The following is a 17,004-nucleotide window of genomic DNA, read 5'->3' as shown; positions in this document are numbered from 1 at the left end:
GAATTAAGCCAAGAGCACACATACAGCCGTAGCATATCCAGACTGGCTTGAAATCCAGGCCCCCCCCCTCTTTCTCTGGCCTGTTTAAAACAGTAACTGGACATATTCATAGCTCTTTTCCTGCCTTGTGTTCCCCTGGTCATTTATACCAGACCACAGCTGAACGCTCCCAAACCCAATTTTTCTGTTTCCACACTATAGTTTTATATTGGCTCCTATAACCGTGGCTGCCCAACATATGGACAAAACAGTGAAGAATCACACAAATGTACTTATGCACTGTTTTCTTCCAACCCAGGATCTCCTTCTGTGCCCCTCGCACATTCCCTTTGCAGCTGGTAGGGCAGCGAGGAGATGGCGTGTCTGGTTTTGAAGGCACACCAGGCCTGTCATATATCCTACGTGGCTCCTCTGAGTCTGGCTGCAGTATCAGTAAGACAGTAACTAGCATACAATGGCAAAAATACACGGTGATCTTCCCAAATGTAGTGTATTAATTTAAAAGACTGATCTGGACCACCACAAATCAAGATTATGCAGCTTGACAGGGCTGAAAAATAAACCCATGTCCATAATTTTTTCTACGGGCATTACCATAGACATGTGGTGATTGCACGCTCAGAAGAAATTGACTGCCTACAGGATTAATACTCATACCTATGCAAATCTGACCCTCTCTTAAATGATCTGCAGTATAAATGATTCCCTAAGATGTCAGATCTCTGGCTAGTGCCAGCTTGTAGCAGGTAAGGTCTTACCCATAAACCCATTCCTAAAAATGCCGCCGATTGAGAGGAAATATCCATCTCGACAACTACAATAATACTGGCTTTTCTTTGAATACTGGATCCTCACTAGGAAGAGATGTGAAATATTTTCAGTCCACATCACATGGCCAAAGTCCACGTAGTAAGTTCTGAAATCCACACCTACCATTGCTAGAGTTCTCAAGGAATTCTGTGGTCTGCTTTTTATCTTGTTTATTGTGTACACAGATGTAAAATCTTTCAGAAGTGGTGCTAAGACTATAACAATACTTTGACTGTTTAAAACATACAAGTTTTACTTGGATGGGTGGAAGCCATAGGGGAACAAGAGCTTGCAGATGCAATACAAAGTACCTTGCCAACTACAAAGAACATAGTTCTGATACTAACTGGCAGTAGATGGTGGCTGTGCCTTGAGCTTAGGTAGGGTTTAGTATATTAGCACTGAAATAAGATGAAGAAAACTGCAGCTGAAAATAAATCTGCAGTGGGAACATTTAAAGTATTATTAGGATCAAATTCTCTTCCCGGTGACTTCACAGAAGATCTGGCTCCTATAAATGACAGGCTTTGTCTTACCCCTCTTGCAACGTGAGACTTGCCACGTTACAGCCTGGAATTCACAGGAAGTGTATTATTTCATAAATCAAAGAAATCAAAGATCGAGTGATTCATCAGGGCTTGAAAGTAAAAACTATGTAATACCCACTGTGCAGCAGGGGTTCTGAAGAGTATAGAAATGAAACTTCAGTGCAGAGAAACACTTTTTTATCTTTTTTTGCTTTTTCCTTTTTTCTTTTCTTTTTAATAATATGGTCCATAGTAAGTCTCCAGAGAGGTCTGCAAAGAAACTTAATTTCAAAGGAGCACAACTGAGTAACAGTCTGTGAACCCAAGCAGCCCAAAGAAAAATGTGCCAAAGAAGAAAAAACAAGTCAGACAGCTCGACAGCCTATGATTTTCAGTCCCCAAAGCAACTCTAAAGCAACCAAAACAACTCTTCCCTTCCATCAGGATATTGCCACATTAAATAAACCACACAGAACGTGCTGATGCAATTCAGCTCTACTTTTCTCCATTGTAACTGTAAATCTGCAGAAAACAAACGCTGACCGGCAAACATACCTTAATATCATGACAGTTCCTCTTTTCCAAAGGGAATGGTTGGTTATTGTGCACCACGAATGGAATCTAACCCAAATGGATTGTACCAACTCCTTCTTCTAAACCAAAGTATTATGTAACTCTTAATTAATGAATTACAACAGCATAGTTGACAACAATCTCACTGTAAAGTTTTTTTTTTAGCTTTGTGGGTAAGCCATATTAGCAACGGACCCAGGAAGAAAGGTATTCGTTGTCCTGCTGTCCTCCGCTGGGGAAACTCAAAAGCCTCTTTCTGAAGGGGAAGGAACAATCCTTCAGAGAAGGTGATAGGTGAAGCAGAGAGGAGAATCTTGGTGCTGTTAACTTGGTGCCAGGCTTGGATATTTGGCATTCAAAAAGACGGATATTAATTGTTTTGAATGACGCAGGCTGGAAGGGACCTCAGGAGGTCTCTAGTCCAACCTCCTGCTCAAAGCAGGGTCAACATGAAGCCAGAGCAGGTTGCTCAGCATTTTAACCTGCTTAGGCTCGACACCCTCCAAGGACAGAGACTGCACAACTCCACAGACAACCTGCTCCAGTTCCTGACTGTCCTCATGGTGAAGAAGTTTTTCTTAAACCACTCTGAATCTTTCTTGTTTCAACTTACACCTGTTGCCTCTCACCCACCCACCATGCACCCCTGGGAAGAGCCTGGCTCCTTCTCCTCCATGACCTCCTCATCAGGCTGGGTGGCTGCTCTTAGGTTCCCTCAAAGCCGTCTCTTCTCCAGGCTGAGCCAGACCCCGTCCCTACGCTCCCCGATGAGGAACGGGCTCCAGCCCTGACCGTCTTGGTGGCTGCTGCTGAATTCACTCCAGTTTACCACGTCTTTTTTTTGTACTGGGAGACAAGCGCCAGTCTGGAAGGTGAACTCTTAAAACTTGTAATTTTCTTTTTTTTTTTCTATAAAACATTAACTTCAAATAAGTTTTCTCAAAATCCAACAAGGCTTTGCTAAGAACTGGCCGTCATGAAAAAGAAGTCAGTAGATTACTGACATCAGTTAGAATAATGTCCTCTTATTCTACTATCTGTTGTATATAATCTAAGTTCTCAGAAGAAAATGTGATCTCATTGCTCAGATACAGGAAGACTAAACAAAGGGAGAACTTCCAAAGCTTTGGTTTTACCCATTTCTACAACGTGATGAGAAGTTGCCACCAGATGCGAAAGGTAGCTAGTTAATGCTGAAACTGGAAGATAACAGTCTTTCCAAAATCAATACTGAAAGTAATATAAATTTAATGCCAAACATCCCTATTCTTACTTTTTCCACCAAAGTTGGAAATTCTTTTTAAAATGCGCTTAAAGAAGTGTTTGGAGATGTTCAGCCACAGTTGACTAACAGGTTAAAACAATGATAAAACTGCTTCAAAGCAGTATTTCTTGATAAATTAGCATCGACCTTGAAAAATTAACTCCTGTTGAAAAGGGCCACCTCCTCTTGTATTGCTGACAGCACCAGCCCACACCAATTTCAGCAGGATTTGCGAGTGTGCAAGACCTGTCAGGTCAGTCCCCGTGCTAATAAACGAATGCAGCGCATTTCCATGAAAAAAAAAAAAAAATAAAAATACGAGGACCTAAATCTATCGGCCGAGGTTGTATTCCACTGCCGCCATTTGCTGCAACAGCAGCACGGGCTCGCCCCGCGGCAGGGGGGGAGGATCAAATCCCATGATTTAAAAAAGAAAAATCATAAATAAAAATGAATTAACGTTTCAAAGACTCGCTAACTACTACCGTCGCTCGCCAGCGGCCCTCCCCGGCCGGGGGCGGCCGCCGCCATCTTGCGGCCGCCATCTTGCGGCGGCCCGGCCTCTCGCGGGACCGCGGCCCTCCTCCCCTTCCTCTGCCGCCCGGAACCCGGCTCGGCGCGGGCGGCCGCCGCCATGGAGTACCTGACGGGACCGCCGGCCTCCACTCAGGGCAACATGTAAGCGGCGGGCAGGCTCCGGGGGTCTGTTGGTCGGGCTTTGGCCTCAGGGTGCCCCGTTGCCGTGAGGGGGGGAAGGAACCCGGGCGGCCATAAACCGGGGTGGGGGGGGACGGGGGACGGCTCTCCTAGGCCACCGCTTCTCTTTAAAAAGAAAATTTAAATTAAAAAGCCTACGCCTACCTTCGGTTTCCCCCGCGGGTTCCCGTAGCGGTCCCCTCCGAGGGCGGAGTTGCTGTTTCTGACTGACTTTTCCTCCCTGTGTTCCAGCCTCTGCTGCCAGTGCGGCGTGCCCATCCCGCCCAACCCGGCCAACATGTGCGTGGGGTGCCTGCGGGCCCAGGTGGACATCACCGAGGGGATCCCCAAACAGGGAACCCTCCATTTCTGCAAGCAGTGCGAAAGGTGGGCAGCCGGGCCCCTCTCCCCCTCCCCGGGGGAAGCGGACCCTCTCGGTGTGGTGGCTGCGGCTGGAAAGCAGGGCAGCCGTCTGACAGACCTCTCTCTGCTGCGCATCTTCTCGCCTGGCCCCCTGAGGTTTTTCAGCACGTTCTTCTATTTCTTTCCGTGAGGAAGCAGAAGGCTGCTGGTGTGTAGGGTCTAGAAGAAATCAGTGAGTGAGTGTATGGCCCTTGAAAGGAAAAAAAAAACGGGCGAGTCAGTAAGGATGGCAGTAAAAGTGTGAATGCACTTGGAATGCACGAATCTTAACGCTTAGGGAGGCAAAAGCTGTAACTGCATAGTTGATACTAAACCTGAAAGCTTGGGAAATACCTGCTCATCTCTTGAGTGATTTAATTTGCTGAAGCAGCTTTAATGTGCTATAAAATGCTTCCTGTATCGTAGGTATCTTCAGCCTCCAGGAACCTGGATTCAGTGTACCTTAGAATCAAGAGAGCTTCTTGCTTTGTGTCTTAAAAAAATCAAAGCTTCGCTGAGCAAGGTGAGTAGCCAATCCTATCGGTATTGCATAGCATGTCTATTGGTATTGTATAAAGTGAAGTCCAGCTAACTTAAACACAGTTCAGTCCTTCCGGAGCAGCCGTTTGTACTTGTGTAGAGCTTATCAACTCATTTATACTAAACATAGAATTTTGAACATGCTAGAATTTTGGACAATTCAGTAAGGACAGGCTCAGCTCTAACAAAAAATTTCCAAGCGTACTGAGGAGGCTCTTGCAGTGCGATTCAGAGCGTACAGTGTGCTGCACAATTGCTGCTGTATAAATGGGAGTTGAGCGTAATTAACCAAAGGAGGCTAACACGTTTTTAGTGCACCTTCATTTTACAGTTTTCTTTTTACACATTTTTTAAATTGTTTATACAATTGCTCTTACTGGTTTATGACGATACGAAAGAGGATTGCAGAGCTCTCTATATAGACTAAATTGAAAGATGCTTGTTTAAGTTGAATAAAGTATCTCTTAGGTTCAGAATCTTACCAGATGAAAAAATCTGAGATAGTGGTTTAGGCAAAAAAAATTGTTTTGTTACCGCAGTCATCAAGGTTTGAATTAGATTGCCTTGTTGAGCTTCTTGCTATTGGGTCAGTACTTAAATATACAAAATATCTTTTGCTGCTGTAAATTTGCATGTTCTTAGTTTTAGAGATTAAATTGGCTCTTAAGTCCCGAGGAAACTGTTATACTATCCAAATTCATCATTGCATGGCATCCAGAGATGCTGTTGAATAGTGTATTCAGTTACTCTGGTGTGACAGCCTGAGGTTGCATCACCATTATTTTAGGTAGATCAGACTCTGTGTTCTAACTAAGCATTATTAATTGGTTTGGTATACTGATACGTATGGTTTTAATTAAGGTTTTTCACCTCCTCGGTTGAGAAGCTATGAACTACACCATAAGCTTGTGTTTTGTGGTAGTTAGAGGTGCGTGTTTTTAACACACGTACTAGCACAACTGCTGGCAGTAGCTGAGTTCTTGTCCTTTCCCACTGGCAGGTCCGGCTGATTGATGCAGGCTTTATTTGGACCGAACCGCATTCTAAGAGGCTGAAGCTGAAACTGACTGTTCAGAAAGAGGTAATTGGAGTACAGTATTCTGCATGTGGCTTTTAAAAAGCTTTTATGGCAAAGAGTATGAATTATTATTATTATTGTTATTACTACTGCTACAACTACTACTACTACTACTACATTCTAGATAAGTGGTTCTCTTTGGTAAAATCCAGCATGTGTTTACTGGCTGATCTTGAAAGAATATTGATTTCATCCTGCCTAAATTTTGTCATTGAAGTGCCATTCATTGCAGTTTGAAGAAGGTTATTGGCTGTTCCAGTAAAGCTGGGAAAATACTACTAATATATGTGACCCACATATAGCTGTCTGTCACATAGTTTTAGTATAGTATGGAAGTTATTTCAGAATGCTGTGGTAAACTAGCTGTCTTGACAGGACTAACGAGGAAACCTTTTAAACTTTTGTTTTGCAGGTGATAAATGGAGCGGTTCTTCAGCAAGTATTTGTGGTGGAATATATAGTTCAGTCTCAAATGTGTGAAGACTGTCATAGGATTGAAGCTAAGGATTTCTGGAAAGCTGTAGTGCAAGTCAGACAAAAGGTAGAGGCAAACTGAATTTTTATTTGTTCATGGCAGAACAATCAGGCTGACAAGTATTTGGGTGATTTTTCTGATTTTCTCAGAAAAAGATGTACTCACACTTGCACACTGCCTCAGTTATACATTATGTGTTCAAGGTTTGGTTTGGTTTGGTTTTTTTCTTACTGATCTTAGTTTAGAAAAACTTTCTCTCTGCTGTCCAGTATTATTAGCATATTCTTTTTAAATGATGGCTGGCAGGAGGATCTTGTGTGAATTACTAAATATCCTTTTGTATTTTAAGGTAGTGTTAGAAACAGTGGGACAGATTGTTTATAAATATTTAAATCTTGTTTAAAGAAAATAGTATGTGTAGCAACCAGTTGCACAAAAATGAGAAACAGAAGCTTTAAATAATTTGGTACATATAGAGCACATCTCTGAAATCTTTTGGGTTACTTGTAATAGGCTTTGGACTGTTCCTTCTCTAGGTGATCTCTTCATATAAATGTTTATTCTTCAGAGGTACTGCATTTGCACTAGATGGTTCTTAAATAACCTTGATAATTTTATCTTTATTTGGTTTTAGACTCTGCACAAAAAGACTTTCTACTATTTGGAGCAGCTGATTTTAAAACACAGGCTTCATCAAAATACGCTTCGCATCAAAGAAATCCATGGTAAGTGAGGTGGCTTGTTCGTCTTGAGGTAGAAGAGACTAACCTGTTTTATATTGGAAGAGTGCTTGCATTAGTAGCTATGTACAGATAAGCAGCAGATTATTTAGCCTATGTATTGTATTTGAAAAAAAAAACATAGTACTTGGAATAGATATGTTCATCAAGCTTTTTTTTCTTTAAGATGGCCTGGATTTTTATTATTCTTCAAAGCAACAGGCCCAGAAGATGGTAGACTTTCTTCAGTGTACAGTTCCATCTAGGTATATCATTTATGTTTATTGCCTTGAGTACTCAAAAGCTTTTGGGAAATGTCTTTTATCTTTCATTTTTAAAGAATTTTGTAAGTGAAAGTGTAAGGAACCTGTGTTCTAGTTAAAACAGACAAAATCCCTTCTATAGAAGTCCCATATTTTCCACTTAGCCATTGTAAAACTAACTCTCATGCATTTTCCTATTTCCTTAATTTTTGTATTTGTAGTACACAGCTATATACTTTCATTGCTGTACTTTGTGCTCATTATCTCCTGTTTCAAGTAATGTCCTTCTTGCTGCCTGAAGGCTCTATTTTTGTGTTTTATAGATCAAAATCGTCCCAACGTTTGATCTCGCATGATATTCATAGTAATGTCTACAATTACAAAAGCACTTTCTCTGTGGAAATTGTTCCAATATGCAAGGTAGCTTCTCTCTATTTCATCTTCAGGGTAATGTGTGAGGTGGGTAGGGTTTGGTTTTGGTGATGGAGGCCTGATTTATTGGGTATTTGGGAGGATGGGGAAGGTCCACTCCCCATGAAGCATGGAAAGTGCAGCTAGCAGCTATCTTGAGGAAGTTATTGGGTGATACTGGATGGACAACTGAAAATGCAAAGTTTAAAAATCTATTTCAGATTTCTCTAAAGGCTTGATTAAGAATTAAGGAAATATGAGTGTAAATTATTTTCTCTTTGTATGCAGGACAATGTTGTATGTCTGTCACCAAAACTGGCACAGAGTCTTGGTAACATGAGCCAGATCTGTGTATGCATTAGAGTAACAAGTACCATCCACCTCATCGATCCTAGCACCCTGCAGAGTAAGTTAGAGGTTCTTTTCTGCACTACAGCAGCATCTGATTTTTCTGCTGGCACAATTGGGTTTTTGTTTGTTTTTATGAAATCTTGTATTTTTAGACCTTAATGTTGTAAATTTATCTGTACAATCCCTGACGTAGAAATTTAATAGCAAACTAAGACACAATTCTCTAAGCTGGATTTCTGTAGTATCCTAGGCAAAATGTGCAGGGTCAGTTTTAAGTTCATGGATTTTCTAGGCTAAGCACTTATATTTGTCAGCTATATTCCTCTAAAATGAGATGGCATCTAGTTTTTCTCCGGATTTTGATTCTAGCCACTTCGATACCAGAAGCACTGTGCTTTGGTTGGTATTTGCTAGTAAGCTCTGTGCTTTAGACATGCGATAGGTGATCTGGCTGTCACAGATCAACTGCTCTTGTAGCAGAAGTTTGCGATACGGGTCATGTCCTAAATACTTGTGGTACAATAACAAACTTGAACAAACTGCAGTTGGCAGTTGCATTAATTTTGGCTAATGGTTCCTTTTCCTTTTAATTTCTTGGTAAGAAATTCTCTCCTTTGTGATTGCCTGTGCTGGTGGTTTTTTTCCAGTTGCTGAAATTGACGGAAATACCTACTGGCGCCACCCTTTTAATAGCTTGTTCCACCCCAAGCAACTAGAGGAATTCATCATTATGGATATCAACAGGGTTCAAGACAAAAGAAAAGGTGCAGGTGCAGGGGCAAGATCAAACAAGGTAAGAGTTCCTCTCTATTGGATTCAGTGTTTTGGGCCTTCCTCTCCCCTCCCTCCCCTACTCAGCTGAACTTCTGTGTTGAATCGTTCTACCTTGCAAAGTCAGATGTATGCTTTTCTATGTCTTGCCATTGGCAAAAAGCTCTTCTCAGGATGATGTGGACAGTGTTTTGGTTTGGAAATTGCACAGGCATTACATGAATTCCACTTTCAGAAATGCTTTTCTGGTGAAGAGTTTAAACTCTACTTGTTACTATCATTATTGAAATTATTTTATATTAGCTTTGCAACTCTTCAATTATTAAATTGGTTTTGTTGAAGTATAGAAGCATTTCTTTTTAATCAGAACGAATGAGTCAGTACCAAACATTTTTTTCTCAGTCAAAAGCTGTATGTGGTTGAAAGCTATGAAATAAAAAAAAAAAACAAAACCAACAACAAAACCAACAACAAAACACATGTCTAGTTATAGAAACAGCCTTCATGGAATTTTTGTGAAAAGTGCTTGGCATGTCCTTTTCTGTACTTTTGTAAAAATGAGAAATGAGGAGTAAAAAGCAATACATTGCATGCTTGATGTAGAAATACAATTTTAATTAGAAATATATTTTAAAACAGTAATATAGCAGAGCAAATGTTGTTATAGCACAGCAAGTTAAGCTGCATTTGATTACAAGAGTGTTTTATTTTTCATTCCTTAAGCACACACTGGCTGAAGCCTGGGTACAGAAAACCTCGGAGTTGAATACAGATCATCAGTATTTCTGCTGTACTCACTTGGGGCACATTCTGAATCCCGGCGACCTTGTCTTGGGGTCTGTTCTGTTTCCTGGTTTTTATTAAATGATTATTTAATGACTGAATTCTCTGGATTCTCTACAGGCTTACGTATTATCAAGAAAATTTTGAACTGTTCCGATTTCTAAATGAAACTGGCAAAAGGGATAGAATCTTTCATTTTGGCCACGAAGAGATGGTCCTAATACAGGAAATCTTTTTTTCTAGCAGAAGTCATTGTGTGAAGAGGGCTGTTAGTAATCAGAGAGCTGAAGTATTGACTTTAGCGTGCAGATTGGAATAATGGTTTAGACACAAATAGATGGGAGGGATTTTTAAAATACCAGCGAAGATCTTTTTGTTTGATAGGGAGTATTGTATACGGCAATGACAAGTGTGAAATTTTTGTAAGATATTAGGCAAATTAGGTGATTCTCAAACAGGCTTAAACATGAATGTTATTGGAGCTGTTGTGAGCCCAAAAGCACCTCAGTGGACATTGCTGTTTGGGTTCAGGAGGTTGGGGAGCGCTACTGAACAGAATTTGGGAACAGCAGCTTCTAAGAGTTTTTCAGTTACAACAGCTGTGTATTGATGTGGATTTTTTATTTGCTCCTCACTTCATTTGGAAATATTTATCTTTCTTAGGAGCTGTAACTTACACTATGCTGCTCTTTAATACACACATATGATACATTGAGTTCAATTTTGTAGACTTACATAAAAGGGTAGGATAAAATACCTGTTTTCATTTTAGATTCGACTTGGCGAACTGCAACTTAAATGACGAGTTTGCCAATAAGATGAACCCACACAATATTCCTGATGTGGTAAGACCATTTTTTTTCTCTGTACAAAGTTCTCTGTGTTACCCAGGGGTATTAGGGAATATAATTTTATAATGAATACTCACTAGTTCCGTAGTGCCTAAAGGAAGAGGGGATATTAATATCGAAATTTGAATAGCATCTAATTTTGAGAACTATTTTCTCACTACTTAAATTTTCGAGTGGTGGTTAAATAATACATTTACTTCAACTTACCATACTCTTTGGTTTTGTTCAAATTACCATGCACTGTGTGGTGAAAACTGTATTACAACTCCATTGTGTGTATGCCTCTTCAGGACATAATCCAAAGTGTTTGGAAACTTTTGAATTGACAAATGCTATATAAATTCTGTATAAAACTTCTGAGTGCCAGACTGACTCTACCATTTGTTAGCTGATTTTACAGTTGCCCAAGTCTAGACTTGGGTGGTGTTTTGGATTTTGAAAGAGTGTCACCAGTATTGAAAGTGTGTATGTGTAAATACGTGCTGGTTTTCACTGTAGGTACTAATAAAGAAGAGCTACGACCGTACCAAACGCCAGCGTCGCAGAAACTGGAAGCTGAAAGAGCTAGAAAGGGACAGAGAAGGCATGGATACAGATGATGAAAGGTTCAGTATCTGCCATGAAGCTTTTCTGTCCCTTCTACCTAGGATAGTGTGCCAAGTCTAGAAAAAATATTTCTCAGCTTCCGCTGAGCATAAACCCAGTGTAATGCCTAAGCTGATGTGCTGATCGTTAAGGAGGCACAAGCAGATTCTGCTGGGTGTGTTTGAGCGTGATACTGGCTCATAGGACAGGTTGATATCAGTGTTCTCTGAAGAGCAGTATCTCCCTGCATTTTTCCTGCTTCCCTAGTGCAGGAAGTGCTTCAAGCATCTGGTCCTTACTTAATGCTTATCCTATCTTGACTGCTAAGTTTTCAGGGAATATGGATACTGAGAACAACGGGCCAGGGGAGTGTGGAAACAGACTGAACCCTGAAATCTTAGAAATAACACTGCAGGTTTTTCAGGTTTACTGTTGCAAAGTATAAAAGCTATTTTTCTGTTTTTAACAAGAAAAGCTTAAATCATGAGACAAGTGAGTAGTATCGGAAGCATTGTGTCTGTAGCTTACAGTTGGCGTCTGTCTGGCTAAAGGGACGCTTCTGTGAAAACATGCTTGTCACTGGTTTGTTCAGTGACAAAGCTGATACAGTAACAGCAGATTCTAAATAACATTCAATTGAGTAGGAAAAATGAGGCAGTTAGAGTTAAATGAGGAGAGGCAAATTAAACAAATTATTTGGAAACCAGCAGGTGATGATGAAAAAAAAAAAAAAAGCAGAATGAGTTGGAAATGTAGGAAAGCCATCAGAAGGCACGTCTGAAGGACTGCAGATTGCAGTCCTTCCTTGGGGCTTCGTTTCTTTGCTTTTCTTTTGTTTTATAAGTTTGCATAAATCCAAAGGAAAAGTGAGTAAATACATTAAGGATCTTTTACAGGCAATACCAGGACTTCCTTGAAGATCTCGAAGAAGATGAAGCCATAAGAAAGAATGTCAACATTTATAGAAGTAAGGCCTTTTTAACCATTTTATTGCATGTAACTAAATCATGACTATTTCTCACTCAATATTTTTACTGAAGTTCTGTATTTGGATTGTTTGAACTACTCATGCCTAGAGAAATGCTGTAATGTAATAGCTTCAGGTATTCAGTGTATTTCACATGCACTGAATGGATGTTGATGGGTTTTGTTTGCTTGCCTTTAACATGAGGGAGAAGCATATTTTCTCCCACACCCAAAACCTCTGTTGGGTGAAGGATTTGATACATAATTCAGCGTCATCCATAAGGACAATTGCCATGGGATTGTTGGTTTTTAGGAGGGGTTTGTTTGGTTTTTTGTTTTTGTGGTTTGTTGGTTGTTTTGGGGTTTTGTTTTTTTCCCCCCTTCCTTCCTTGGGGTTGTTCAGGGGATTTTGGGTTTGTTTTCTTTGCTTAGCTGTTTGTTGTTTTTTTTCTATTTGCTTTTTTAGATGCAGATGTTCCTGTGGAGAGTGATACAGATGATGACGGTCCTCCACGAATCAGTCTGGCTGAAATGCTAGAGGATCTCCATATTTCCCAGGATGCCACTGGTGGAGAGGGAGCAAATATGATGACAGAATAAGAATAGCACATTAGTCAATGCAGTAAATATTCCCTTAGTGAGGAAAAAGTACCCAAAACATAAGTAAACATTACAAACTGATCACAGGAACGTGAAAAGTAACATGATAACTACCACTATACCCTTAAATAATGGTCCTGAATTAATATTTTATATATAATCTTTTAGAGAATCAGCAGTTAAAGTTGAATTTCTGGTGCAACCATTGCAATGTAAGTTCCACAAGTTCCTCCCATCCCTCAGTGCTGCTTCCTTGCAACTTCTGCAGCTGACTGACTTCAGGGTTATACATTGGGAGTAATCATTGTCTTGTGCGGAAGACAGCTGATAAGGAAGGATGTCCAGAGGGAGGGATTTGATTCTAGTTTGCTACATTTGTAGGTGGAGTGCCTACCTACTGTTTATTGCTTTCATTTCTTTGCATGGGAAGGATGTTTCCTGTCTTAATATTTTGGTACAATGGTTTGAAGCCTTTTATGATATTGCTAGATTATTCCATATAACAATATTTTGGGGAAGCTCAAGAATGTGTCTTCTCTTCCTTTGGTAAGAGAACTCCAAATAAATATGCTTACACAAAAAAACTTCCCTGTAAATTGAGTGAATATGCAGCTGTTGATCAGAAAGATTGCAGACTTCTGTTAAGTGTAATGAATATTGGATTGTACCATATTCCATGCCTGAATCAGTGGATTAAAAGCAATATGCATAATGTCTAATTAATACACCAGGTATGAACTATTAAAAAACTATTCAGACATTTTTCGTCCATCGTTTTTTTAGTTAACTTTAAAATGAAATTTCTCTCTACTGCAAGCCCAAAGAGGACATCAGTAGTGTAGGAGGACATTACATACTTATATTCATCTGTTTTAATTCACTTTACTGCACAAAGGTGGTTCCACAGAAATTTTACCAAGAGTTTATGTGCATATGTATTTGATTTAACTCGATATAAATAGGGAAACATAGCATAGCATAGTAAGAGTAGTTTGCCACTGCATTTTTTTAACTTCAGGAAAAAATACTCAAATTGAATGGCATGTGTAAAGGAGGGAAATACTAATAATGTGAAGTTGGAAAAAAATGTGTAGGATTCATCTAACAGGGTATTAATGGTTCCTCTATCAAGGATCTGTACAGCTCAAATGAGAACACTTGACGTAGTTTGTCACAGCTTGTATTCTTGTAAGAGAAATAAACAGGGCTGAAAATTCACTATTTCTCTGCAGTATCTGCTGAGGAGGTGTTGGGAGCACCTTTCTCTACTTCACCGTACTTCACAGCTTTTCAACGCCTCAAAGAAAAGCTAAGAAACAATCAAGGAGTTAGCAGTGTCCAGCCTACTGCCAGGTGAGAGACATTTTTGCCTTATTCTTTAGTTTAAATGTAATCTTTTGACTTAAGTGTTTCCAAACAGGTATGAATCTGCTGGATTTCAGGATTACTGTCTGAGCCTAGGCAATATGCCATAGAAGGCAAAGGTACTTTTGATTGTAAAAGGTGGAGCTAGGTTTAGTTACCACTTACCAGGTTTTTTTTTATTCTGTCTCACAATCTTGTAATCACCCATTTGTAAAGGGGGAAAAATGGAAATTCAGAAAGGCAGTTTTGATGTAGCGAAGCTCTAAGCCATCTGTTGGCGTTGTTAGCAGCTCCGCCATCCCTTAGTGCCATGTTTTACTGTGTATTTGTGTCACACCAAGCTCTTCTGCTTCCACTCTCAGGAGCTTTGTCATATTTTTTTACAATGTAGAAGAGCAGTTAAGAAAATCCATAAAGCTGCTGAGAACTAAAGGTACAATTTATCTCATGACAGTAATTTAGTTCAGTCTAGGGAAGGCATAAAACTATGCTTAAAAAATATTCATGAGGATGCAGCTGCATAGCTAACCTGAATTATCACTGCAATAAAAATGTTTTATTGTACATATTCTACAGTAGCTACACCTGCCAGTAGTGCTGGGGAGAGGTACATAAACTCAATTCTAGTGAGCATTGGGCCAAATCTGTGGAAATTGAAGAACTTTAATTTGTAACATGTAGCCAATGAATGCATTCTGTGTCTGGATAAGATGTGGTTTGGGTTGTGATTTTTCTGACGAGGTAACAATGATCAAGCCTTTATCTTGCATAGTTTGGTAATAAGCTTGCTGTTGTTGGCAGGTGAAGGGGGAGTAGTGAAAGCTTGTTTTAAACTGTGCCGTTTTGATCAATCCTTTTCCTTCTTCTCTAAGGTTTTCCTTCATAGTGTTTCTCAGTAATTTCCGATGTATTGCTGTCTTGTCTGTCATCCTGTTTGTTACTGGAGATGTCCCTCTTCCTTCCCCCTGCTCCGTGGTCTGTTGCCAGCCTGTATTAGGTTTCAAGCATCTTTCAGCAAGAGTCTTGTCTGGAAAGATCTCATGCTACAGATGCTAGGCAAACAAGTCATAAATCTAAGTATATTGCTTGGCTTTTTGTGCGTTTGTTTGCTAGCTGGTAACACATAGTAACAGCTCTCCAATGAGTGGGTAAGCTGTGTGTACTTGAAACCAAAGTTAGTTCTAATTTTAGGTTCTTGAGTTTACAGTGTCCCTTTAACATTTGAACGGTTGGGAGCCAAAAGAGGCTTAGATGGTGTACCAGCAGATGAAATGTTTGCCAAGGTCTTCTCCCTGACACCGGATAAGTAATTTGCCAAATAGTACTTAATTCACAGTAGATAAAAGGCTGCTACTTACCCTGCATCTCTTCCTGAAAATCTCTCTGTGGACTGAGCCACAGCTTAAAGCTCCTCTCCTTTTAAACATACAGAAGTTGCTTCAGGATTTTAAGTCATAACTGCTTAATGATTAATTTACACCCAGATTTTGATGAATTTTGAATCGGAAGAGTTGAAGCATAATGTCCCACTAGTTTGCTTGGGGAGGAGGGGGGTTGCTTTTGAGATGTGACTGTATGCACATGTGTGTGTACCAGATTTGGCACAGAGCGTGTGTGATAGCGAGTACCAAGCAGTAGCAGTATGTGTAGTAATTTATGAATAGTAACGCAGATGTAAAAGGGTTGTCCGAAGTAGTTACGTTATGGTTAAATGTGAAGTGTACTTGCCACATGTAATAAGCTAGTAGTAAGACTAAAAAGAAAGAATACTTTTTAAAGTATTTTTTAAAAAGCATAGTCAGCTGATGAGATTCTGTTTCAGCAGAGAAGAGAAGTTTTGTCCTTCAAAACAGCCAGCATTTTGTTCTCTCAGAAGTAAGGCTTTTACAGGGAGAAACCAAATAAGGCTTCGTACAGCCTTTCGGCCCTGTCACACTAACTTCCCTGGCTAGGAATGGTGAGAAAAAGTAGTTGCGTAAGCTAATGGAGTTTCACCTTTCTTACCCCCAAAGTGAATTACTGGGGGGAAGAAAGGAGACAGACAATGCAAGACTAGAGCTAAACTTTGTGGGGTTTTAGTGTTGAATTTCCATTTTGCTTAATGGTGAATCACTTCTTTTTTGGGCTTCGGTAGCCTTAGTGAACAGTGTGTGCAGTAGCTCCTGTGAGCACTTGATGTATTACTGTGATTCTAGATCATTTTATTGAAATTCAAATTTCTTCTATAAAAAAAAATTTTTTTTTCAATTTGTCATGGGAGAAGCTGTCCAGAACTTTGTAATAACTCTCTGAAAGTTTTACTCACAGAAAATGTTGGAGGAGAATGTTACGTTGCTTAAGTCAAACCTTACAGCACAAAAGCTGGATGATTGAGGGAAACAAATACACAGAAAAGGGTGATTGGGGTACGGAAGCACTACTTTTTGAATTTTTTTTTTTCTATAGAGAAAAGCAGAGTCTTGTTATATATTGATGATGAAAAGCTTACAGATGATGATTTCACCTTTAACTGCTTTAAAAATCTGTTGGTAGATTCTCACGTAACTACAGACGTTCCCAAATATGGTTCAGGTGGAAATTGTTCAGATGAAATATTTACTGGAAAATACTGTTAAAATCGTGCCACACAGCTTACGTGTGTTGTACTAAAAGGTCTGCTTCTGTGCCAGTTGTGGGAAATCACATGCTGAGGAATAGAGTGTGCGCTAGTTGTCGTTGAGATACTGGTCTGGTGAGGAGTTCTAATAGAATTAATGTTATTTTAGTCTCTTACTCTTAGAATTAGCTTAAATATAGGGAATTACAGGGGAATATTCTGTCATAAATTTTTCCTTGAGGAAGTTAGACTAGTATATAGGTTGCTTCTGTTGTTTGGTTGATTGGGTTTTGACTGGGGCGACCATCCTTTCACTGGATACCACTGAGAAGAGCCTGGCTCCATCTTCTTTACTGTCTCCCATCAGGTATTGATACA

The 17,004-nt window shown here is 39.9% G+C and overlaps 1 protein-coding gene across 1 annotated transcript; it reads left to right on the top strand.

Annotated features, from left to right (window-relative positions):
• Positions 1–3,732: 3,732 nt before the first annotated feature.
• On the top strand, positions 3,733–13,425 carry NMD3 (NMD3 ribosome export adaptor). Its single transcript, XM_030027760.1, has 15 exons — positions 3,733–3,852; positions 4,123–4,257; positions 4,699–4,795; positions 5,813–5,893; positions 6,303–6,431; positions 7,000–7,090; positions 7,272–7,350; positions 7,671–7,767; positions 8,047–8,164; positions 8,757–8,902; positions 9,604–9,716; positions 10,436–10,508; positions 11,013–11,119; positions 11,996–12,066; positions 12,532–13,425. Exons 1-15 carry the CDS (start codon positions 3,809–3,811, stop codon positions 12,663–12,665), a joined length of 1,515 nt encoding a protein of 504 aa, XP_029883620.1. The 5' UTR covers positions 3,733–3,808; the 3' UTR covers positions 12,666–13,425.
• Positions 13,426–17,004: the final 3,579 nt, after the last annotated feature.

The sequence above is a fragment of the Aquila chrysaetos genome, chromosome 10 (genome assembly GCF_900496995.4).
Source record: "Aquila chrysaetos chrysaetos chromosome 10, bAquChr1.4, whole genome shotgun sequence".
Taxonomy (NCBI): domain Eukaryota; kingdom Metazoa; phylum Chordata; class Aves; order Accipitriformes; family Accipitridae; genus Aquila; species Aquila chrysaetos.
Note: the sequence above shows the minus strand (reverse complement) of the source record. Positions and strands in the feature narration are given on the sequence as shown.

Excerpts from the sequence above, each read along its gene's own strand:
- NMD3 (XM_030027760.1), top strand. The coding sequence starts at position 3,809 with ATGGAGTACCTGACGGGACCGCCGGCCTCCACTCAGGGCAACAT. Across the intron at positions 7,351-7,670 it reads CAGTGTACAGTTCCATCTAG|ATCAAAATCGTCCCAACGTT; the intron begins GTATATCATTTA and ends TGTGTTTTATAG. Across the intron at positions 8,903-9,603 it reads CAGGGGCAAGATCAAACAAG|CACACACTGGCTGAAGCCTG; the intron begins GTAAGAGTTCCT and ends TCATTCCTTAAG.